Source organism: Callithrix jacchus, chromosome 3, assembly GCF_049354715.1.
Source record: "Callithrix jacchus isolate 240 chromosome 3, calJac240_pri, whole genome shotgun sequence".
Lineage (NCBI taxonomy): Eukaryota > Metazoa > Chordata > Mammalia > Primates > Cebidae > Callithrix > Callithrix jacchus.
Genome location: NC_133504.1, coordinates 110,906,837 through 110,932,204, shown reverse-complemented (window position 1 = coordinate 110,932,204; position 25,368 = coordinate 110,906,837). Strand labels below are relative to the sequence as shown.

Sequence of the window (25,368 nt, the reverse complement as noted above, 5' to 3'; positions counted from 1 at the left end):
TACTGCAGCCGTTTTAGCACTAGGGGGCGCCCTAAGCCCAGGAGCACTGCAACTCTCACAGACCCCTACATACACTGCCTTGGTGAATTTGGATAAGGGAAATTCCCTTGGTTACCAGACAAAGTCACTTGCTCTCTTTTCTCTCTTCCCCATTCAGAAGGAACCTCTCTCTGTACTATGCTGCCTGGACTTGAGGGAGAGGTGACACAGACATTCCTGTGACCACCACAGCTGACACTGCAGAGTCTCATCTGAAGGCTTATAGATAAGCACAGTCAGTACTGGGGTTCACCCAAGGCAAATGGCCTCTACTGCTAGTGTTTATTCAAGGCCCATGACTACTTTAGTCAGCAGGTGGTGAGTCATGCAGGAATTGAGTTTGTTCCATCAGGACAGTGCATTTTCTTCTGGCCCAGAATGGGTCTAGAAACACCATCTGGGAGCAAAGACTTGGAATTGGGGGCTTCAGGAATCTGCTAAACTGGTACCCAAGTTGTGAGACAAAGTCCTCTCTGCTCTTCCCACTCCATCCTCCACATGGAAAGTGTCTTCCCCACGAGCTGCACTGCCTGGAGTTGGGGAGGGGTGATACAGGCACTCCCTCAGCTGCCACCGTTGGTTTCACACTGGGTTGCATTCCAAGTCCACTGCCTATGAGACCAGTACAGCACCAGGATTTGCCTGAGGACTGCAGTCCTTGTGGCCTGACTGCCACTCAACTTTATTCTGTGATCCAGTCCACTTTAGTCAGCTGGTGGTGAACCCCCACTGGCCTGAAACAGGGTTCATTTTGCTGGAGTTGAGGATTTCCCTCTAGCCCACTGGTGGTCTGAATGCTCACTCCATAGTCATTGACAGAATTCCTACCTGTGTTGTGTTCTGCTGTGACAGAGCAACACTGAGCTTTATTGCAAAGTCCCACACTAACTTCACTGTCTCCTCCAAGCATATAGACTCTGACTACTCACTGCACTGCCTGGGATTGGTGTAGTCCGTGCATCACTGTCTCTCCTATACTCTTCAATGCCTCTTTCCTTGATAAAAGTACCTGGTTTGAGCATAGGAATTTTTATTACTCACCTGATTTTTTTATTCTTATGAAGGTGCTGTCTTGCATGGATTGTTCAATTTAGTGTTCCTGACAGGAGATTATTGCTCAGGGTTCTATTTGGCCATCTGGCTCTGTCTCCTTCCTGGTAATTTTTAAATACTTCTCTTATTTTCAAAGAGAAAAGTAGTAAACTAGATGATAGTGCTGAAGAGATCACCCTAATACTAAAAATATGAGAGAGTTCAGGTTTATGAAGCATTGAATGAGAGGGTCCAACATACCACTGAGTTCCAGAAGGAAAACCAATAGGATAGGAAACAGAACAATTAATGAAGATATAATAGTTGATAATTTTTGAGAGCTGATAAAATATGTGAATCTTCAAAATCTAGAAGCTTAAGTCACAAAATTCAACACATAGATTAATGGGATTGGAAGTATAGGAAACCGTAAACAAGGAGAAGGTTTTCTTTCTTTCTTTCTTTCTTTGAAAGAAAGAAAGAAAGAAAGAAAGAGAAAGAGGGAGAGAGAACAGGAGTCTTGCTCTATTGCCCAGGCTGGAATGCAATCCAAAAATAGGTATTAAAAACCTCTTTTATGCCAATAATTGTGCTTAACAGCAGAGACAGGAAGGAATAAAGGAAGAAAATAACAAACAGCCAACCAATATTTCATTTAAATCTGTGAAATGCTATGCAAATGCTGAAGAGTGATTTACTTCCAATTATAGGTGTAATGTGATACTGAGAAAAATGTATGTTCTGTGGACCTGGAGTGAAGAATTCTATAATTATTCACTGAGTTTACTTGTCCCATTTCTGAGTTCAAATTATAGATGTCCCTGTTATTTTTCTATCTCGTTGATCCATCAAATATTAACAATGTGGTGTCAAAGTCTCCCGCTATTATTGTGCAGGAGTCCAAGTCTCTTTATAAGTCATTAAGAACTTGTCTTATGTATCTGGGTGTTTCTATATTGGGTACATATATATTTATGGTCATTTACTCCTGTTGTTGAATTGATCCTTTTACCATTATGTAATGTCCTTCTTTGTTTCTTTTAGTCTTTGTTATCATTAAAATCTATTTTGTCAGAGATGAAAGTTACAACTCCTGTTTTTTTTTTTTTTTTTTGCTCTCCATTTGATTGGTGAGTCTTCCACCAGCCCTTTGTTTTGAGTCTTTGTGTGTCCTTGCTTATGAGATGGATCTGGATACAGTGTACCAACAGGGTTTTGACTTTTTATTCAATTTGCTTGTCTGTGTCTTTGATTAGGGCATTTAATCCATTTAAATTTAGGATTAATATTGATATTTGTGAGTTTAATATTGTCATTTAATGCTAGCTGGCTATTTTGCCCATTAGTTGATATAGATTCTTCATTATGGAGATATTCTTTACCTTTTGGTAAGTTTTTGGGATGACTGGTACTGGTTGTTCCTTTCTGTGTATAGTACTTCTTTGAGAAGCTCTTGTAAAGCAGGCCTGGTGGTGATGAAATCTCTGAGTGCTTGCTTGTTCATGAAAAAATTTATTTTTCCTTCATTTTATGAAGCTTAGTTTGGCTGGATATGAGATTCTGGGTTGAAAATTCTTTTCTTTGAGGATATTGAATATTGACCCCCACTCTATTCTAGTTTGTAGGGTTTCTGCTGAGAGATCTGCTGTGAGTCTGATAGGCTTCCCTTTATGGGTAACCTGACCTTTCTCTCTAGCTGCCCTTAGAATTTTCTCCTTTATTTCAACCCTGGTGAATCTAATGATTATGTGTCTCGGGTTTTTCTACTTGAGGAATATCTTTGTGTTGTTCTCTGTATTACCTGGAGTTTAGTATTGTCCTGCCTTACGAGGTTAGGAAAGTTTTCCTGAATAATATCCTGAAGAATATTTTCCAACTTGGATTCATTCTCTTCATGACATTCGGGTATACCTATCAAATGTAAATTAAGTCTTTTCACATAGTCCCATTTTTCTTGGAGACTTTGCTCATTGCTTTTTACTCTTTCTTCTCTAATCTTATCTTCTCATTTCATTTCATTGAGTTGGTCTTCGACCTCTGATATCCTTTCTTCTGCTTGATCAATTCAACTGTTAAAAAACCTGTGCTGCCGGGCACAGTGGCTCACACCTGTAATCCCAGCACTTTGGGAGGCCGAGGCGGGTGGATCACAAGGTCAAGAGATAGAGACCATCCTGGTCAACCCTGTATCTACTAAAAATACAAAAAATTAGCTGGGCATGGTGGCCTGTAGTCCCAGCTACTCAGGAGGCTGAGGGAGGAGAATTGCCTGAACCCAGGAGGCGGAGGTTGCGGTGAGCCTAGATCGCACCATTGCACTCCAGCCTGGGTAACAGGAGCGAAACTCCATCTCAAACAAAAAAAAAACCTGTGCATACTTCGCGGAGTTCTCGTATTGTATTCTTCAGTTCCATTAATTCACTTATTTTCCGCTCTAAATTGTCTATTCTTGTTAGGATTTCGTCAAACCTTTTTTCAAGGTTCTTAGTTTCTTTACAATGGGCTAGAACATGTTCTTTTAACTCACAGAAGTTTCTTATTATCCACCTTCTGAAGCCTAATTCTGTTAATGGAAAGCACTCGTTCTCCATCAGGCCTTGTTCCCTTGGTGATGAGGAACTGTGATCCCCTGTAAAGGGAGAGGCATTCTGATTTTGGGTGTTCTCCGCCTTTTTATGCTGTTTTCTTCCCATCATTGTAAATTTATCCACCTGTCGTCTTTGTAATTACTGACTTTGAAATTAGGTCTCTGAGTGGACTAGTCCAACTTGTTGATTCCCAGCGCCGGAATCTGAGTAACCCACTGCACCAGCTAAAACAGCGACATTAAGATTCATGGTGCTTTTCTGCCTGGGAATCTCCAGTCTGGCTTCCTTCTTGAGTCCCTTTTTCAATCAGCTGAATAGGTGACTCTGCCTTCCCAGAGCTCCAAATGTCGTCAACTGAAAGGGGACCCAGGCTTGTTTACTCTGCACCAAGAACTGCTGTGCCAAGGCGGTGGCAAAACCATCACGCCAGCCACAAGAGTTGCGCTGGCGACCCATGGGGCTCCTCCGCTGGGAATCTCCTGGTCCATGAGTGACAAAAATTCGTCTTAAAGTGTGGCGTCCTCTCGTTCTCTGCACTTTCACTGGGAGCTACAACCCTGAGCTGCTAGTAATCGGCCATCTTGGATCTCTCTCCAAGGAAAAGGTTTTTAAAGCAATCAGAAAGAAACAGAAAGCTGAATTACCTTCAAAGAAAAAAGAGTTCCCTTAAGAGAAGACTGAACAGTAAAAATAAGGTCAGAATTTGGTAGAATTAAATACATTTTTATAACTACTTAATTTTATTAAGAAATAAAATCTTAAAACTGCTGTGAGGATACATAATTATTTTAAGAAAAAAGAGAAAACATCACTATAACAACCTAGAATAACATTATCTAAAAGAAATATAAACATCATATATAATTTAATGTTCTCTATGAGCTGCATTAGAAGGATGAAAAAAGATAGATGAAATTAATTTCTGTATTTTATTTAACCCAATATATTAAAAATATCATATTTATAGGTAATCAATATAAAAAGGTGTTAATAAGATGTTGTACACTTTGTACTAAGTCATCAAAATCTATTTTGAATTCATAGCATATGCCAATTCAGACTCTAAATTTTATCAAAAATGTTCATATTTCATAAAATATACAGATGAAAAAGTAATTTACACACCTAAGTTGTTACAAGCATACTTAAAAATTTTCCAACATCTGATTAAGTATTCATCTTAAAATTAAATTTTAATTCCTTGGTTTCAAAGGTCACATTTCAAATTCTTAAAAGCGACCAGGTGTGGTGACTCACACCTGTAATCCCAGCACTTTGGGAGGCCAAGGCAAATAAATCACTTGAGGTCAGGAGTTCAAGACCAGCCTGGTCAACATGGTGAAACTCTGTCTCTACTAAAAATACAAACATTAGCCGGGCATGGTGGCTTGTGCCTGTATTCCCAGCTACTCAGGAGGCTGAGGCAGGAGAATTGCTTGAACCTGGGAATTGGAGGTTACAGTGAGCTGAGATCATGCCACTGCACTCCAGGCTAGGTGACAGAGCAAGACTACATCTCAAAAAACAAAAACAAACAAACAAAAAACTTCAAAGCCACACGTGGCTGATGGCCACTGTATTGGAATGTACAGATAGAATTTGATGTCTTTCTAAACTTTAGTTCAAGATTAAGGTCAAAACAAAACAATTTTCATATGAAAACTGTGAGTACTTACCAACAACAAATCCTCATTTAAAAAAATTAATAAAAGATGTATTTCAGGAAGATGAAAATATGACCCAGAGGAAGAAAAAGAATCGAGAAGGAACAGTAAGCAAAAGAATCAATCAACTTAATGGTGAATCTAAACAATCAATGGCTGTATAAAACATCAACAGCAATCATCTCAAATTTAAAATTATGAGTAAAATAGTAGTATATAAGACTGAGGTAGGTGATAGGAATTAAAGCAGTCTAAGGTTGATTCGGTTTATGAGAATAATAGCCATAATTGGCCTTAGCGTTTGCGTAGTTTAAATATCCTTAAAGTTTTTATCAATAATCACAAAATAGGAAAATGTAAACCTTCTAATCTGTTAGAAATAAAGGAGAATAAATAGCACAATTAAAGCGTAAGAAGAGAGACAAAGCATGAACTTTAAATTGAATTCCTGAGGTTTTTTTTTTAAAAAAAAAAAAAAAGACTTTATAGGAACTATAGAAAGTTTTTATGGATTAAAAGTTTTTGAGTAAATATTTGTACAGGTTATGCAACTTTAAAAGGTCAAATTCTAACTAGTTCCTTAATATTATATTCCTTATTATCTATAGCCATAATTTTGTAAAGAGTGTATCAGTTGTCTTTGACATGCTACATCTTGCCCTGCATTCATAAGTCCAGAATTAACAAGTCCTTCAAGTTAAATACGTTTGAACTGTATGAAATTACCCATTTGTTCCCTGGAAATAAACTATAAAACATGAAATTATATTTAATGTTTAACATACTTAATATGAATAATGTAGGTTGTTAGTGTATGAGACACTTGTAGCAAACTATCCCCTTCCCACTAACACAATCAATACACTGTATTTTAATTTAAAATTATTTTGACTCAGATGTTCTAAACAGACAGTTTTATAAATTTAAATAGGCATGCAGTTAGGAGTTACTACAGTTCATCCTCTCTAGTCTTATCCTTGATGATAAATTGTTGCTCACTATATTTATTGTTTAATTTTTTATACTTAACAGAGACTTTATTGTTGAGGTCTAAGATATATTGCAAACAGCATTATTCTTAATGGTACAGCCTGATGAATTTCATGAATGTGCATACTCATACAGTCACCATCCAGATTCAGATATAGAGCATTTTCAGCTGGAAGGCTCCCTCATGCTCCCTCCTAGTCAATTCTTGTTTACGAAGAGTAATCACTACTGTGACATATCACACAGATAATGTTTGCCTGGTTTTGAACATCACGAAAACGGAATCATACAATGTGAACTCTTTGGCGTTTGACTTCTTTTACTAAACATTCTGTTAGACTTATTCAGATTATGTAATTAACGTTTTTTAAAGAAAACATTTTGTAAGTATTTATCAATATTTTTTCTCCAATATAGAAATTAAAAGAGATCTTTATACCTTGTATCATTTAGTAACAAGTTAAAATTTTACTTTCTTGGCATGATGTATATCAGTCATAGTTAACATTTTTATAGGAAGTGTATACTATTTTTGAAAACTTGAATAGTTTACCATTCAAATAATCTTTCTTCCTTCTTTTCTTTTTGAGAAGGAAAATGTCTTTACAATGTAAGTGACAGGGCAGAGAAGAGTGAGGGGGATATGATCAGTAGCAGCAGAGAATGGCATTAGTGATCATAAAAATATTTTTCATGAATACCTACAGATCATATTTACATGGAACCATGTCATCACAAGACAATGCCAGTTTCTCTCTGGAGAGATATATATTTTTTCCTCTGGAAACTAAAAAGCTATTTTTCATTGACCTTTTCTTCCAGTTCCCCAAAAATGAAGTAAATGCCAGTCACCTTTAATATTATCGATGTTTCTGTCATTGTATAAATTTCAGTCCCTTGAAAGTAAAATGAAATCACTGAGCTCATTATTTAAATTTTGTATCTGCTCTTCTTACACCCCCACCCCCAAGATTTATGCAAATGGCAGAGGTGGAAGAAAAAAAGATCTCTTTTAACTTGAAACTTTGTCTGCACTTGCAAAACAAAACAAAGCAAAAACCTGCTGTTTTTTTGTTTTGCAAGTTTACCATAAAACTTTTTTTTTACTGTTTTTTTGTTTTGCAAGTTTACCATAAAACTTTTTTTTACTGCTAATTATCTCCATTGTAGTTTATCTGGCACAATGTAATGTGGCAGCTGTAAAATCTACAGAAGCTATAATGAAATTGCTAGGTAGCAACAGAAATGCTAGCACTTTAAGAGGCTTAGCACATCATTCCAAAATTGCTTTGACAATATTGTTACGCTAACAATAAGATTAAGTTTTTAAATAGAATTTGCCATTCAGAGTTAACATTTTTATAGCTGCTTTAACAGGATGGTCAAATAAGATATGATTGTTATATTTTTAAAAAGAAACCACTTTGAAGCAAACTGTCTTTTAGAAGTCTGCAGCTAAAATATTACACATACATAGAAAAATTTTCCTCTCAAAGTTTGGATACTCTTCAGGGAAATAAAAACTGATATTAATTCCTTGAACTTCTTGAGGTACTGGTTGTGTGCCTAATGATGCGTTTGTATATCAGACAGGGTGAGAGATTAAAGGTGCTCACCTCATATACTATGGATATTTATTGGATTTATAGGAAGTGCTGGATTACAGGCACTTACCACAGCTACTTGGAAGCAGAAGGAAGAGGATCTCTTGAGCCCAAGAGTTTGAGGCTGCAGCCAGCTACAGTCACACGCACCACTGCTCTCCAGCCTGGGTGACAGAGTGAGACCCTGACTCTTAAGAATACATAAATATATACAAAATGTTACAGAAGAAACAAAATGCTTAGGAAGTTCATTTGTAGTTTGCTTTACTTTGGGAATAAGATAGGAAAAGCCAAATGAAGTTAATGTTTAATTAAGTTGTGTAGGAGAAAAGAAATGTCTTTTTCTTACCCATTGCTAGGTTCATGGCTCAGGTACCTATAATAAAAGATGGACGAACAAAAGAAAAGCATACAAATTTATGGTACATAAGTTTTACGTAACACAAGAGCCTTTGGAATTAAAAATTTAAAGGAACAGTAAACCTGTGGGGGGTTTTGCACTGTTTGATAGAGAAGTGGGTGGAGTTGAGAGTATAATTGGATAACGAAGTATGATCTAATGTAATAAACTGGAGGAAACTTAGCAAGGCTTTTTTGTTCAGATTCTTCTTTGTGTCCCTGTGTCTTCAGAGATGAGGATGTTTCTTTCCTCCAGCTATACAAATGGCACCTCTTGAATGAAGGTCTTTTGACCTATTTCCAACGAAAAGGGTGGGAGAAGGTCAGAGAGTGACCTTCCTGCTTCTGTGGTTTTCTCAAATACCAAGGTGCCATAATCTGGGGCAGCATGTTCTGAAACCCATGAGTGGATAAGGCAATTTATTTCTAAATGTCGGTGACAGTCTCAATTTGGTGCTCTTTACTCTGCTTCCATATTATAAATAGAGAGGAGCTATTTAAGTCTCTTTTGTAGCCTGAAATTACTGATAGTTATTCTGCCTTTCTAATAAAATGACGTTATTATAATTTGAATAAATTAGTTACCTGTAACATTTTTTGGCTTACTGTATCTCCTGTAAAGTGCCTTATTTACAGTTTTGTAAGATGCAAAATAAAACAAAAAAAGCATCAGGAAAGGATATAAAGTCATACATACCTTATCTCATTATGTACTTAATACCAGTTAATTGACATAGAATTGGAGCAAGTACAAGGTCAAGAAGCAACTTAATTAAGCTATGATACCATTTTAATCTCCCTAATGAGAGCAGTGGTTTTTATTTGTGTGTAGGGTAGGTTGGTACACATATGGGAATCTCCAGGAAGGTTTTTAAAAATACTGTTTAGATTCCTGTGCTCTGTCTCCAGAATTCACACCAAAGTCCTCAGTGGATCAGGAAACAGAAAGCCTCTGTCATTTCTTAATTACCTTAAACTCCCAAAGTCAGACATTATAAATAAGTTTGTTTCAGTATTCAAATTAGACAAGCTGACTCTTACTTTAAATCATACTTGAAAATATAACTAAAAGAGATTAGAAAATAAAGATCAAAAGTATTCTCTGGGTGAATATTTTAGAGTTTCTGGTATTTGAAAGTTGAAAGAAAACTTTGCTTTTCTTGAGAGTGGAACTCCAAAATATTTTTTTTTTTGCATGTGATCAGCAAAGTCTAAATTAGTAAGTTATTTTCAAGCAGGGCAGAAGGGCAACTTAAAAAGGTTATGGACCTGTGGTATAGATTTTAAATGGGAAACAAATTCTTCTTTTTGTTTTTTGCAAATATTTCAGTTAGATAATTATAATGGCATTTTACCTGATCTTTAGGGAAATTATAATTTGTATCCTTAAACCACCTTTATTTTAGAAGAAATATGTGAAAACAGGGTTACAAAAACTTTTTTTAGTATTTTGGCTTATAATTTGGGGAGATACAGTTTTTATTGATGGAAAGCATAAAGCAGATTGTTGGAAAAGGTGAAAGTGAAAGGCAAATCAAAGAGGAAGAACATAGTAAATCAAAGGAATAAAGTGAGCAGGTTCCTCAGCATATGATAAGAAAGGAGGGAGGAATTAAAGGAACTACTAAAACTTCTTTCATTCTGCTTGAATCGGGTGGCCAAGCAGGCTTGCTGAAGAAGACAGTAAGAGACCTGCTTCCCTCTGTCCACATTGTCCAATCACTTAAGCCTTGTTACTTTTAATAATAACCAATTTGGCTTTACTAATATAGGTTGTCTATATATCACTTGTTTCATTACTGTTTTGTTGCCAAGTAGCATAGTTCTGGAACCTCAAGAGTCTTGCAAGTACATAACAAACGCAATTACTAGAAGCCTAATTGATCAGAAGCCATACCAAGATTCCAGCGGTTGTGGTTTGGCCAAGCAGCTTGCATGTGTTTAGTCATTTTCAAAAGAAAATGTGTGTGTTTGTGTGGCTAATGTCATCATTAAGAAATAAAAATATCTTTGATCTCCTATTCTTAAAACAGATCAATTTGGAGTAACAAGTTTGCATGATTTCATGTTATTAGAATACTGCAACTTGTATTACAAATAAAAATTTCTAAAACTGTATGCTGGTACTGTCCTGATTATGTGTGTTTGAAGAAAGTCTTCGCTTAATAAGTCATGTTTTACCTAAAATAATGACTATGTATAGTAAAGCACCAATTTGACAAATGTAATTACTCAATAAGTACTAATTGGTTTGATCCTTAAATCTGAAAGCAATTGTCTAAATTGAGGATCTATACTAACTAGGAATGCCATGTAGTAAATAATAAACTTTTAAAAGACCACTTATAAAAAGGATATTCCCCAAGGAATTTTAATTAAAGAACAAATTGATATTTTAGGATATTTTGTACTTAAAATAATTTGTATTTCTAACATTATTTCTAAGTAAAAGATGCCAAAATAAATTTCCAAAGATCTAGAATAGAATTTGAGAATTATGTCTATTCTGAAACCACAGTGCTTGTCATGGATAATGTACTGTTTGTCTTCTGTGGGAGGGAAGTGCTAAGTAGGTGACTGAGGACAAATTTGAGTGGTGACTTTTCTTAGATGTGTAATCTACATCTGGTATCTTTGAGAAAAAGTTTTAAACAATAGTGGCCACCACTTTTATATGGGACTTACTGCTGTATGCCAGGAACCGCCTTAAGTCTCTGTTTTTTGTTTTTCATTAATCCTAACTATAGCCTTACCTATGATGTGACAATGATTTTTGTAAATAAAGAAATTTAGGCACAGAGGGGCTAAATAACTTACTGAAGATCACTATATAAACCATAAATATCAAACTTGGGATTTGAACCCAGGGATTCTGGCTTACACTATACAGTCTCTCAATAAAATGAGACTACATACTAAATTACTGAAGTCAGCTACTATAAAAAGAATGAAATGAAGCCAACAGTTTCTCTGATATTGAACTGGCATTGTTGTCTGGAGTAAATATCCAAGGTTCGTAGCCTTGTGCCAAGAAGATTAAGGACATGGACACACACAAGGAATGAGTTTTGGAGCAGAGGTTTAATAGGCAAAAGAAAGAGGAAGGAGAACTACTCTCTTTCTCTCTTCTCTCTCTCCCGCTCTCTCTAGAAGGAAGCTTAAAAAGGTTGTGGACCTGTGGTATAGATTTAAAATGGGAAACAAATTCATTTTTTGCAAATATTTCACTTAGATAATTATAATGGCATTGTACCTGATATTTAGGGAAATTACGACTTGTATTTTTAAACCACTTTTATTCTAGAAGAAATATGTGAAAACAGGATTACAAAAACATTTTCTTTTTTTCTAGAGAGAGAGAAGAGAAAGAAACTCCTGAATGGGAATTCCAGCCTGGAATGGGAGTGCACCAAATTTTATAGGCAGGCTAGAGGAGGTGGCATCTGATTTATATAGGGCCCACAGATTGGCAGGACCAGGTGTGATGTTTACATAGTGCATGGAGAAGGCTGGCCACCTCACCCTAATCTTATTATGCAAATGGGCTTTCCATATGGCTGGCACCATGTTGTCTGCTCCTTGCTGTACAGGTGGCTGGCAAAGAGAAGAGAAGATGGAGCCGCCATTTTGAATATGCCTAGTCCCAGGAAAACTTTTCCTGTTGGTACAGCTGCCAGTATTCACTCATGCAAGCTTCCACCTTGCTTGTCTGTTTATAGCTCAATTTTACAGGCTACTCTTTGTTAGAAAAGGAGATGATTTTGGTGCTGCTTTTCATTAAAGGAAACCTTACCGAGGACTTCCTTACCCTATCTGCCTAAATAATTCCTTTTTAACTCCTATATATGCATCTTTCCGAATCTTCTAGGTGAGTTTAGGGATTTGGATGATTAGCAAGGTCTAGGACCAACTACTACCAGAATATAAATTCTTGAGAACCAAACGCTCATAGGAGTTTATTAAATGATGTTGTATGATTAGTTATACCAAGAAAACTTACATGTAAAATGTCTTTAAAAAAATATAATTATCAGTTTACATTATTGTAGATATTGATTTCAATCATTTACACAATTTTTTTTAATAAGGGGTTGCTATTCTATCCTGTATGGTATTAGAGAAACAAAAGATTTTTTTGTTTGTTTTTTTTTTTTTTTTAGTAATAACAAAATTTTTGAGGAATTTATACAGCTTTATTTTGTAATCAACTTCTAGCATGTGTTACAATTTCCAGTGGACCTTAAATAATGTATCATAAATCTTACTATCAAGAAAATGCTAAAATGTAGGGGAACTATTCTAAACCATTCATTTTATGTTTGTGCTTTGTTATACCAGATATTTGATATATTGTAATGAACATATGAACTGAATTTTTGAGAGAATTCCATATTACAGAGGGACTTCATCAAATCTTTCAGAGTTTAGAACAGTGGGCTCTGCATACATTTTTGCCAGACACCCTAATAGAACATATAAAATAGAAAGACTACAACTTCTTGTGCTTGAATGAGCAAAGGGATTTTTCATATCAAAATGATGTCACTGTTGTTCTAAGTCTCCAAATGATTTTCTGATACTTTTGATTAGTGTTTCCTTACCATGTTTGTTGCCTAGCTAAGATTATTTCCCTAATTTTTAATACTATAAGTGAAAGATGAAAAATAAATTAAGGGGACAATCTAAAGGAAATGGCAAGAATCCTCAGGGGGGAAAAAAGGATGAACATAAAATGATCTCAGTTTAAAAGAACATTGAAAAGAAGCTCTAAGATGTTTCTTTGCAAATCAAATTTCTGCTTATCCTTAACCTTGCCTCTAGCTGCTTGAAATTCTGTTTAAGCAATTTTTCTGTGTAATGTTGATAAAAATCTATAAATAGAACCATTTGACTACTGGATCAATTCATTTCAGATTTACTTTTTCATAAAGATAGCATTCTTGAATGCAGTCAGCATACAATTAAAACACAGTACATGGACATACAAGCTTCTAGAATCTCATTTTTAAATACTCTTTTGTTAGCATTTTTTAAGGGATTTTAAATACATTGGCTTTAAATTTCTCCCTTTTAGTTAGACAGGATGAGTGAATTAAAGACTGATTCTAGCCACAACTCTAAATTAATTCCCCTCACTTGCAGGTTTGCATAACCCTTTAAAATTATTTACAAATATTTTCTGTGGTTTGACTATGTTTTTTCAAGAATCCATACTTAAATGTTGTGTGTGTGTTTAGGGAATTTGGCAGCAATGTAATTTGTTGTCACAGTTGCTTTAACTTTATTACAAGCCACTTAAAACATATTTGAAAATATTTTTGTAATTTCTCATTTCTATGTGTATGTGCGGTTCTTTGTTTTGTTTTTTGAGACAGAGTCTTGCTCTATGGCCTAGGCTGGAGTGCAGTGGCCTGATCTTGGCTCACTGCAACCTCTGCCTCTTGGATTCAAGTGATTCTCCTGCCTCAGCCTCTCAAGTAGCTGAAATTACAGGTGCCTGCCACCATGCCCAGCTAATTTTGGTTTTGTTTTTCTTTTTTAGTAGAGATGGGGTTTCTCTATGTTGGCCAGGCTAGTCTCAAGCTCCTGACCTCAGGTGATCTGCCCGCCTCAGCCTCCCAAAGTGTTGGAATTACAGGCATGAACCACTACACCCAGCCTGTGTATATTTTTTTTAACAAGCAAAAGTGTGAGCCTCCTTGGTAATTCTGTTTCTCACTACTCTTCATCATTTCTCTGCCCAAAATTCTTGTTGTTTCTTGTACAAACTTGGTAGTTTCCTGACCCACATACCTTTGCTTTGGCCATTTCTTGTGTTTAGAATCCTTACCTTAGCCATGGTCAAGTCTTACCTGTCTTAAAGAGCCACATATAAAAAAGGAAATTAATTCTTTATTGTAGTTGAATAACTTTGCTGTCCTCCAAACTCTTTTTTGTATTACCTTTTTTTCTTAGATACTAATACTTTCTATCTTGTATTTATTTATGTACATATTATCTCACCAGTAATACTTTAGACTCTATTAGCAAATGACCTGTAATGTTTGGAAAAAGATGTTAATATATATAATGCTTAATATAATGATATACTTTAGATGTTCAATAGAAGCAAACAAAAACATGTTGTTTAAAAGTTGAAATATATAATCATTACAAATTGTATACATGTACCAGAACATTACACTGTACCCTATAAATAAGTATGATTATGTATCAATTAAAAACAAAATATGACAATAAAAAAAGAGTAATATATATAGTTCTTAACAGAGTAATAGTTTACTGACCTTTGTTGTGCTGGTAAGTGAATAAATCTCTTCATTTCAGAGTGATAAAGAATTATGAACTGCTTTCACCTTCAGCAGTTTCCGATTGGTGCTACCATGCTGAGGAGGAGAGAGGGTCAGTCTGTAGCCAGGAATGAAGAGGAGGAATGCAATAAGCCCTTTTCTGGTCTAGGTGGATACCAGAAGGACAGGACACGGCATAACATTTAGGCTTCTAGGTGGAATTCAGACCTCTGTGTTAGCTGTAATCTGCAATCATTTACAAATTTTAAATGGTAACAGTTACACCCCAAATCATAATTGTGCCTCCAAAAGAAAGACAATCAGGAATCAGCCATGACAGAATCTCAGTTTCCTAACTTAGATTCAGGACTTAGGTACTAGAGAATGGGACAGAAAGTCTAGTAAGTAGAATGAATTAACATAGTGGGGTGGAGATTGGCAGTGATGAGTGAAAGAAGTGTTAGAGGGATGTTAAAGTACTATACTTGCATCAGTGCCCAAGAGAAGAGGGAGAACCTGGAAAAAAAGACTGAGAGGGAGCAGTCTTCATGTTGGAATAACCCAGGGCTCAATCCTTGGTCTTTATTTCTTTTTTATCTTAACTCTTTTTTGTTGTTGTTTGGTGACCTCATTAAATCACAAGGCTTTAAATACCATCTAGTAGGCTAGCGACTCCAAAAATATATATGCAGTTCTGATCTTTATCCCACATTTCGGACCCAGTTGCCTACTTGACATCCCCATTTGAAGATAAAACAGATGTCTTAAATGTAATGGGTCCCAAAGTTCTAATTCCTGCCACCACCTCCTAACGCCCACCTCAGCAGCCTGCACTATTTTAGGCAATCTCAGTTGATGGCACTTTGTCCTTTCAATTAGTCAGATCAAAACTTTGATGTCATCCAGAGTCCTCTTCTTGTGTCACTCTAAGTCCAATCTGTCAGGAAATTCTGTTGTCACTATCTCTAAAATATCTTCCGTTTCCTGCAGGTTCTTACAACCTCTGTTGCTAACACTGTGGTTATAGGCTGTCATCATCTCACACCAGATTATTACTGCATTGTCTTCCTAATTGGTCTCCTAGTGTTCGTTCCCCTTAGTTGATAATTTGACAGAAATTTATTTTAGATTGTTTTACAATATCTGTGATGTGAAATCTCACAGTTTTGAATAGGATATTTTGGTAAGGGAAAGATTGTTCTTTCCCTTATCTGAGTTCTTTTCTAGCTAGAGTGTGTGTTGTCTATGTATGAAAAAATTAAGAGACGGCTTTTAATGGAAAACTTGTATAGTGACTATAAAATGCAACAACATATACCTAGGATTATGAGCTGTGATGATGATTCATTGAAATGTATTTAGCCATAGCAATTGTGGGCCAAGTTTCAGAAGTCGGATGTATGACTGGTTAAGGCTTTGAGGACCATGGGTCTATAACACCACTTCAGTGCAACCTAAGATGTGCTGACTGACTAAAAGGTGCATTCAAACATTTTTCTTCTTTGACACCATTATTAAAGACATGTCTCAGTCATAAAAATGCAGATTTTTAACCTTCCAAGGAGGAATGACTTTTAATAGTTTTACTTTTTAATCATAAGTCATATTCTGATCATGTTGATAATAGGTAGAGGTAAAAAAAATCAGAAAGAATGGTTTCATTCTGATTAGAAGAAAAAGTCAGTTCTGATTGTTTTCAGGAAAGTATAGATACTGTAGGATAAACTTTTCCATGACTTCTGTCAATGTCTTATTATGTGACAGAGTGATATCAGTATAACCTATTCAGATTGAATAAAGGAATTTCAGTCTTTTGTGATTTTTCTGTAGCTATTATCTTGAGTGTATAACCAAGTTCACCTAGCAGTTTTCTTAAAACCTGTATTAACTTCCTTTTGATATGAGGGACAAAATAAAGTTTCTTCTAATCAGTCTGTCATGTGGAGCCTAATGTAAAACTTTACTTTTAGGTGGAGGCCTACTGGTGTCTAGGAAATGTATTTTTGTTAATACTCTTAGGTATGAGCTCTTAGGCATCTATACAGCCAAGCGTTAAAACAAAAGTTAAGAAACCCCATTGATCACATTGTGTAGTACAAAACAAGCTGCCTGAAATGCTAGTGAAATAATGAACAAATGTAAATAAGATAAAATCTGAATTCAAGCAAAATATATACTTTGACTCAAGACATTTCATTGTAGTTAGAGACCTTGTGAAGGCCTAATATGATGAATTTTCAAAAGAATTGATTTCTATCCATTTCTGAACACTATAGTTTAAGAATTTTACCTTGGGATCTATAAATGGGCTATTGTAGCAGGAGTGGCCACAGGAAACGGATCTCTGGAACACCGAATAAAGGAGGGAGGAGGAACACCGAATAAAGGAGGGAGGAGTTTATTCAGCCCGGAGACCAGGCAGTAATTTGTTGAAAACCCAGCTCATCTAACAAAAGAAGGTTCTGCCTTTATATAGGCTTATACTTTAGATGTTACACAGAATCTCAGGTTTGTAGTTTTAGGACTCACATGTGAAAGGGTTTTGGTTTACAGTTTCAGGAATCACATATGAAAGGGTTCCAGTTTACAGTTTTAGGACTCACATGTGAAAAGGTTTCTGGTTTGATCTTGTTTTAAGTAAAAATAGTACCTTCTGGAGAGTTTCCCCAAGGCCCAACCTGTCACCTATAGGAAGGTAAAACCGGAGGCACCAGTCAGTCAACCTTTTCTTCTATTGAAATGCAGCATGATAGCCAAAGGGGAAGTTGATCTGAGAAGCATGGGTCTCCCTCTTCACTATAAGTAGATGCATAAAACTTCAGAGTTTATACAGAGCTTTATATTTATGGGTAATGTCCTTGAGAGAGAAACCATACATTTTGCCAATTTCTTAAAGGAATGCATAATTCAAAAAAAGTTTAGTAACTACTGATCCTTATCCCTATCTATATATCACTGTGATAAAACATTTGAACCAAGTTTAATTCTTATGACCAAGAAAGAGAGGGCTCTATTTCTAGTTTCTAGGATCTACCATCCAGATTTTGATAGGTTAAGCCAAATCAAGGCATTGTTAATAATGCTATCTGTTGTATTTATATGAAACCCAATCTTTTGTAGCATGTTTATTTGATGTATGTTAACTCATTGACATCTATACAAATAGGCTGAGTTATCCATTGAAGTGATAGCTATTTCCTCTGATTATAGTTTTAAGCAATTTTCTTCTTCTTCTTCCTTAATTTTGTGCAATTGCAAACCAGTAAGCCTCGCTGATCCTGCTGCCCTTGGCTTCATCATTTCTCCGTGGTCTCTGCTGTTGCTGCCATCTGGTAGTGTGTCATTTACAGATGAAAATATTTCTAATCAGGATCTTCGAGCATTCACTGCACCAGAGGTTCTTCAAAATCAGTCATTAACTTCTCTCTCAGATGTTGAAAAGGTAACTATTAAATTTGTTTTGTTTGATTTTGTTTTTTGTTTGGGTGGGGATAAATCAAATAATGACAATGGGCTACTCTGTTTCAATCCTCTGAAAAATCTATTGAGTTTTAAATGATCATGTATTCCAAGAAGTTCGTAGTTATGTTATTTAAGAATTCAAATAGTTTCATAAAGATTTATAGATCTGTGAAATATATGAAAAAGGTTAGCCATTATAAGTGCATGTTTACAAATACTTATTACATACCCGCTATGTATTAAACACTGTGCCCAAGGAAGATACAAAAGTAACTAGAAAGTTGACCCTGAATTAACATGTACAGAACAATCTGTTATGGTGGTCCTCATCCTTTTTGGCACCAGAGACTGGTTTCATGGAAGACAGTTTTTCCAAGGATGGGGTGGTGGAGGGGAATGGTTTTAGCATGAAAATGTTTCACCTCAGAACATCAGGCTTTAGATTCTCTTAAGGAGTATGCAACCTCAATCCCTCACATGCACAGTTCATAATAGGGTTTGCACTCCTATGAGAATCTAATGCCACCATTGGTCTGACAGGAGGCAGAGCCTGTCCTACCTACCTCTCACTTTCTGCTGTCACTTGCCTACCTCTCACCTTCTGCTGTGCAGCCTGGTTCCTAACAGGCCATGGGAATGGTATGGGGCTGGAGGTGGACCCCTGATCTATAATATTTGGCAGGATAAAATAAATACTATGGAGAATGGTAGTGTTTTGAGAATCTACAAAAGGAACAATTAATTTTTAGTGTAGAATGATATCACAGAGAAGGGGTAGCATTTGTGTTAGGCTATGAAAGATGAATAAACTCCAGATCAATAAAAATAGGTAGAAAGGGCATCCTACTGAGAGTAATTGGTATGGGTAATGATAAGAGGTAAGAAATTTTCCACTATGATTGGGGAATGGTTAGTTAGATTGGCTAAGCTAGAACATTACTATCTAGAGGGATGTGGTTAAAGGAAGGAAGAAAGGCTCTAGGTCAGAAGGAGGATGATCTTTGAATGCCAGAACTTGAGACTTTCTTCTTAGAAGGTGGGAATCTATCATATTTTTAGGAGCATGGCTGATGTAATTTGTGATTTTGGAGGTGAAGTTTGACAAAAGTAGATAACTACTGTGGAAGAAAGATTTTGTTGGACCCTATTTGGGAAGGTTTTGTGGGTTTTTGTTGTTGTTGTTGTTGTTTTGATTTTTTGAGATGGAGTCTTCCTTCTTCGCCCAGGCTGGAATGCAGTGGCGTGATCCTGGCTCACTAAAACCTCCACCTCCCAGGTTCAAGCAATTCTCCTGCCTCAGCCTGCCAAGTAGCTGAGATTACAGGCATGTGCCAGCATGCCCAGCTAATTTTTGTGTTTTTAGTAGAGACGGGGTTTCACCATGTTGGCCAGTCTGGTCTGGAACTCCTGACCTCAAGTGATTTGCCTGCCTTGGCCTCCTGAAGTGCTGGGATTACAGTCATGAGCCACCACACGTGGCCAGGGAGTTTTAATACTCTGTAGAACAGAGCTGAAAATGATGGAATGATTTATTTGATGGCATAATGAAGAAGTGAAGGTTTATAATAGAAGTATCCGATATGACTATGGTGATATAACTGATTTCAGAACAAGACCTAATTTTATTGTCAAAGTTATGAAAAAAAAATTTAGGCATATATACTGTGTTTTAGAGCAGGCATTGGATAATTGTGTTGTATACCAAGCTGTGGGTAATTTAGGGCTGTGGGGATCTCCAGAGAATTCAGAATTAGATATGAACATTGTTTCCCATATATCATTCCACATAAGTGTAAAAATTAACCTAGTAATTTCCTAATAGAAAAATTGTTAAAAAGTATATACATGTTAAACTTTAATATACATTATCTAATTGCCATCTAAAGGAATTCTACTAATTTCTTTCTGCTGACAATTATATTTTTATTTTCAGACACTGAATTTGTGTGAGTATGAGTGTGTGTGTGATGATTAAGCTAAAGGAAGGCATCTTGATTTGAGCCATCAGTTATGTATCTGAAAAAGACTGACTAGAATTGGTAGAATGAATTCAGATTTAAGTTTATCTACCTTTTATATTCCATGAACTACTTAAGAATTTTGAGAGGTACAAGCAACCACTGAAAGGAGAGAGTAGCTATGAGGTAGGGGTAATGCTTAAGGCATTAGCCTAAGAAATTTCCCGTTACAAAAGATATGGTATTTGAAAAGAAGTTTTTCTATGTTATAGAGTGGATATAGTCCTGGACATTGTATGTCTCGTGAAAGTATTCAAGTGTACTGGTAATGTTTTATTAAGTTAGATAATATAAATAGTATACATATATAGTTATTCATTTTTATTATTTAAACAGGATGCAGTCATTCTATACACTGTATGATTCATTTAACACTCGTAAAAGAGGGATTAGAACACTGGAAGTAGGTATGGCATGTGTGCATAGGTATCATGAATTCTTTCTGTAAGCATTTAAAATCCACAATAAAATTTGTAAGGTGTTTAGTAGAAATTTGAGGTGCACAAGTGCTTTTCTGATTTGCTGAGAGGTTTCCCAATTCGCCTTGTGATGTCTAGATCCCCAAACAAGTTAACCCTATGTTTAGGAATGACTATTAGACCACATGTTTGGAAAAATGACTAAAGCCACTCTATTATTTTGCCAAGTATTTAGAAGCAATGTTGGGGATGAAATGGGTGTGGAGTTGTTGCCATTATCATGTTAAAGTTGATTTCTTAGTCTGTCTAATTGGAACTTTTAGCTTATCTCATGCCTCAAAATCTTAAGTGTAATTCTAAATACAAAGAAAATCAGCTTTTTGTTTGTTTGTTTGTTGTTTTTTGTTTTTTTTGAGATGGAGTCTCACTCTGTCGACCAGACTGGAGTGCAATGGCACACTCTCGGCTCACCTCAACCTCCGCCTCCCAGGTTCAAGCAATTGTCCTGCCTCAGCCTCCTGAGTAGCTGCAATTACAGGCATGAGGCACCATGCCCAGCAAATTTTTGTATTTTTTGTAGAGATAGGCTTTCACCATGTTGGTCAGGCTGGTCTCGAACTCCTGACCTTGTGATCTGCTCACCTTGGCCTCCCAAAGTGCTGGGATTACATACATGAGCCACTGTGCCCAGCCAGAAAATCAAGTTTTTTGATCCTGTTTATAACATGAAGCAAAGGTCATCTAGCACAGTATTCTGATTTTAAAATGGCAAGGGCATTTTGAAAGTGAGGAAAGTAACTGGACTTAATGACTTTCATGAGTTAAGAATATGCTATTAACTAGCCCTCAACAAATGCTTGCTGTTGATGACATATAATTGTTTTATAATGCTCAGTGCCTAGCACTCTTGATATATGAAAATGTTCTCTTCATTCAGAGGAATTACACAATTAAAAGTGTTTTGTAAACTGTACACATATGTTTGTATGAAAAAAATCCCGTACTATCAACTATGTAAATAGCCATTTTCATTTATTTACCTTAAAATTTTACTTTTCAAGATAACATCCCTTTAATTGAGTAGACAGGTTTATACAGGCCACACTAAGCTTTTTGATCCTCTGGCTTTTTTGGGTAATTTTCTACTTCCTGATTGCCTGGCAGGTGTACTTATTTGACAGTTCTTTTGAAATCAGTATGATGGAATGGAGCTTGAATCAAATTCCTGTTGTGCTTTCTGCTCAAAAATATTGGTGTGCACCAGAAATTTGTACTATGTTTCTGATAAACTAATCTTGTTTATTGCCACTAATTTGTAGTCTAAATATCAAGAATTATTGCCCCTACCATCTCTGTGCTTTTTGAAAATCAAAGATCATCTTTAGGAGGTCAATAATAGTAAATCTACTTACCCAAGCTTAGCAGAAACCTGAACTGAACTTGGCCAAAACAAAAAAGACCAAATGCTCTTAATCACACTATACAGTACATACCCTGTGTTAAATCTCATTAATCCATCCCCTGTCCCCTGTTTTTATTCATTCATTCATAAATTTAACAAATGTTTTTTATATGCCAGGACTCTGTGCCACTGAAAAAGAAACTCTAGGATTGTCTAGTGACAGAGTACAACATGTAATCATATAATTAAATTGAAAATGTTAAATGTTAGGGTTGTAGAGATAGAGACACCATCTCACATCCGTTAGGATGGTTACTATCAAAAGAACAGGACATAACAGTTGTTGGCGAGGATGTGGAGAAACTGAAACCCTTGTGTGTTGTTGATGAGAATGTAAAACTGTAGTTACTATGGAAAGCAATATAAAGGTTTCTTAAAAATTTAAAAATAGAATTACCATATGATCCAGCAACCCCATTTCCGAGTATATATATCCAAAAGAATTCAAAGGAGGAACTCAAAAAGATATTTGCACACCCATGTTTATAGCAATGTTATTCACAATAGCCAAGAGCTGGAAGCAACCCAGATGAATGGATTAAAAAACTGTGGCATGTACATACAATGAATATTATGCAGGCTTAAGTAAAAGGCAGTCTTGTCACATGCTACAACATGGATGAACCTGGAAGACATTATGCTAAGTGAAATCAGCCAATTGCAAAAGGACAAACACTCTGTGATGCCACTCATATGAAGTATCTAAAGTAGTCAAAATCATAGAAACAAAAAGTAGAAAGGTGATTGCCAAGACCTGGCAGAGAGGGTAAAGGGAAGAATTTGTGTTTAATGAGTATAGAGTTACAGTTTAGCAAGATGAAAAAGTTCCAAGACTGTTGCACAACAATGTAAATATACTTAACACTACTACAAAAATATATACTTAAAGATAGATGGTAAATTTAATCTTTTTTTTTTTTTAAGACAGTCTTTCTCTGTCACCAGGCTGGAGTACAGTGGTGCAATCTTGGCTCACTGCAACCTCTGCCTCCCAGGTTCAAGTGAGTCTCAGCCTCCCAGGTAGCTAGGACTACAGTTGTGCACCTCCACGCCCAGCTGATTTTTGTATTTTTAGTAGAGACAGCATTTCACCATATTGGCCAGGATGGTCTCCATCTCTTGACCTTGTGATCAGCCCACCTTGGCCTCCCAAAGTGCTGGGATTACAGGTATGAGCCACTGCACCCAGCCAATAAATTTAATCTTAGGTGGTTTCTTTTACCACAATAAAAGATGACACCAAGTACTAAAGTTTTGATAGGTGCAAAAACATTATAGAAATTTAGGTCTTTATCACTTCACCATACTATGTTCCACTAGCTAAAAAACTAATTTCTGATAATGTTATTGAGTGTTAATGGCTTAATGTTTTGTTCCAGTCAGATAATACATTATCATCTTATTAGTCTTTAAGTCTATATCATCTTAATGGTATAACTTTTAATATGGAAATGTAGCCCCATGAGAGAGGATTTAGGGGACCAAAATGGATCCTAAAATAATCCTACTTCATCAGATCTCTGGGGCCATTCTGCAGTTGGTGGGTCTCCTTTACAGCACTAGAACATTTTTTGGTTTGTAATATATGTATACTAGTGTTCCTAGTCCCACAGTAAGTAGCTTAGAGTTAAATAAGTTGTCAGATATATTATTAAGCTACTTAGGTATATCTTAGGAACTAACCAAATATGTATACTCAATATTTAAAGTGTGATGAAATGTAGAAGGTAATGTGTTGTGGAGAAAGGGTTAATTTTAAAATTAGAAAATAAGAGCCTGCTGTTTTGAGCTTTATTTGGAGGTGAGTTTTTCCCTTTAGGAAATATCAAAAGAAAAGAATTATGGCTAATAAATTTGTGCAATTGCTTTAAATATCAGATCATAACCTAAGTTCCATCATGTCCTCAGAGGTCAGAGGAATAAGCTCAATAGGACATTAAAAATGTAAAAGCTATATGCATACAAAAAAATGTGTTTTTATATATTCCTCTGCATAGAGGGATTACAGCTTTTATTCTTGCTTCTTTCTAAAGGGCTAAAAGTCATTGACTATGTGCTGACAGATCCCAAATGTATATATCTCTAACACCATGCTCTTGACTTTTATGTAAAGCCGCTTAATGTTCGCTGGAATGTCCCACAGGCATCTCAGACTCAACAGATCTGAAATTAAACTCATTGTTTCTTCTCATACCCTGAAACTTTTCTCCCTTCCAGTGTGTTTCCTATAAATGAACGGACCATCATTTCCCCAATTTACAAGGAAAAGTCTAAGGTGTCATTCTTAATTTTTCATTCACCTCTGGCTCCATTTCCTAAATCTATGATTAATTTCTTTAGATTCTACCTCTTTAGCATCTCATATATGTCTACATATATTAGCTCTCATTGCTTCCTCCTTAGTTCAGTCCATCACAAATGACCAATGGTGAAAACAATTCTAATAAATTACAGTCAGTGCATTTTTGAAAACCACTATATGATTTTGTTCTATTCCTGTTTAAAATTACTCCGATTCTCCATGTCCCCTGAATAAACTCTTGACTCCCGAGCATGGCCTTCAAGGTCTTATTTTATCGGCCTTGTCTGAGCCATCTTTTTGTCAAGCTCTGTGCTTCAGTCATTCTGAATTTACTTCAGTGTCTGAGATATGCCTCCTACTTTCTTTCTTATTAACCTCTGTGCATTCTCTTCTTTGAGCTTCAAAAAGTCTTTTTACCCAGACTCATGTTATTTCGACTCAACTCATCCCTTCACTGTCTGCCTAACTTTTACTGTAGAGGTGAAGCTTTCTCCTACGCTCTGTTGTTCTTTCTGTGTACTTCTCATCTGTCACATTATCCTATCTTATAAACAGGAGTGAAGATTTGATATGGAAGAGACCCTGTTTGTCCTCCTCACTATTGTATTCCCTATGTTCTGTATTAGTGGTTCTCAAAGTCTGGTCGCTCCAATCAGCAGCATCACCATCACCTGGGAATTTTGTAGAAAAGCAAGTTCTCAGGCCCGACCCCAGACCTACTGAATCAGACACCCTGGAGATATGACCCAGCCACCTATGTTTTATCAGTCCCTTCAGATGATTCTGATGTATGACCTAGTTTGAGAACAAATCATCTATGTCATATTTGGCAATAGGTAAAAATAATCTCTTAACCCAAAGGTATCTATGATAAGTTGCTTTTAAGTGCATAGCCATACAATCTCAGGGGTGTGTTGCTAAAAGGAGCTATGTGGCACACATAAAGCAGTTCATATTTCTTCAGAGATCCAGAGATGGCTTGATGAGAGGTATCTACACATCAGACTGTAGTGTCTCACCCAACTTGTCTCTTGTGGTCAGTGAGACAAATCTTTGAAGGCTTTTCATCTCCCCTTTAGAGAATGGATCAAGAGGTAGA

The 25,368-nt window shown here is 36.1% G+C and overlaps 1 protein-coding gene across 18 annotated transcripts in view; it reads left to right on the top strand.

Moving 5' to 3' along the window:
* Window positions 1-25,368, top strand: part of PTPN13 (protein tyrosine phosphatase non-receptor type 13) — a 215,805-nt gene that overhangs the window by 55,082 nt on the left and 135,355 nt on the right. For all 18 annotated transcript variants that reach the window (XM_078366891.1, XM_035294556.3, XM_035294558.3 and 15 more), the window contains one exon: window positions 17,870-18,048. In XM_078366891.1, coding sequence (XP_078223017.1) covers window positions 17,870-18,048 — 179 coding nt within the window. The remainder of the gene's footprint in view (window positions 1-17,869; window positions 18,049-25,368) is intronic.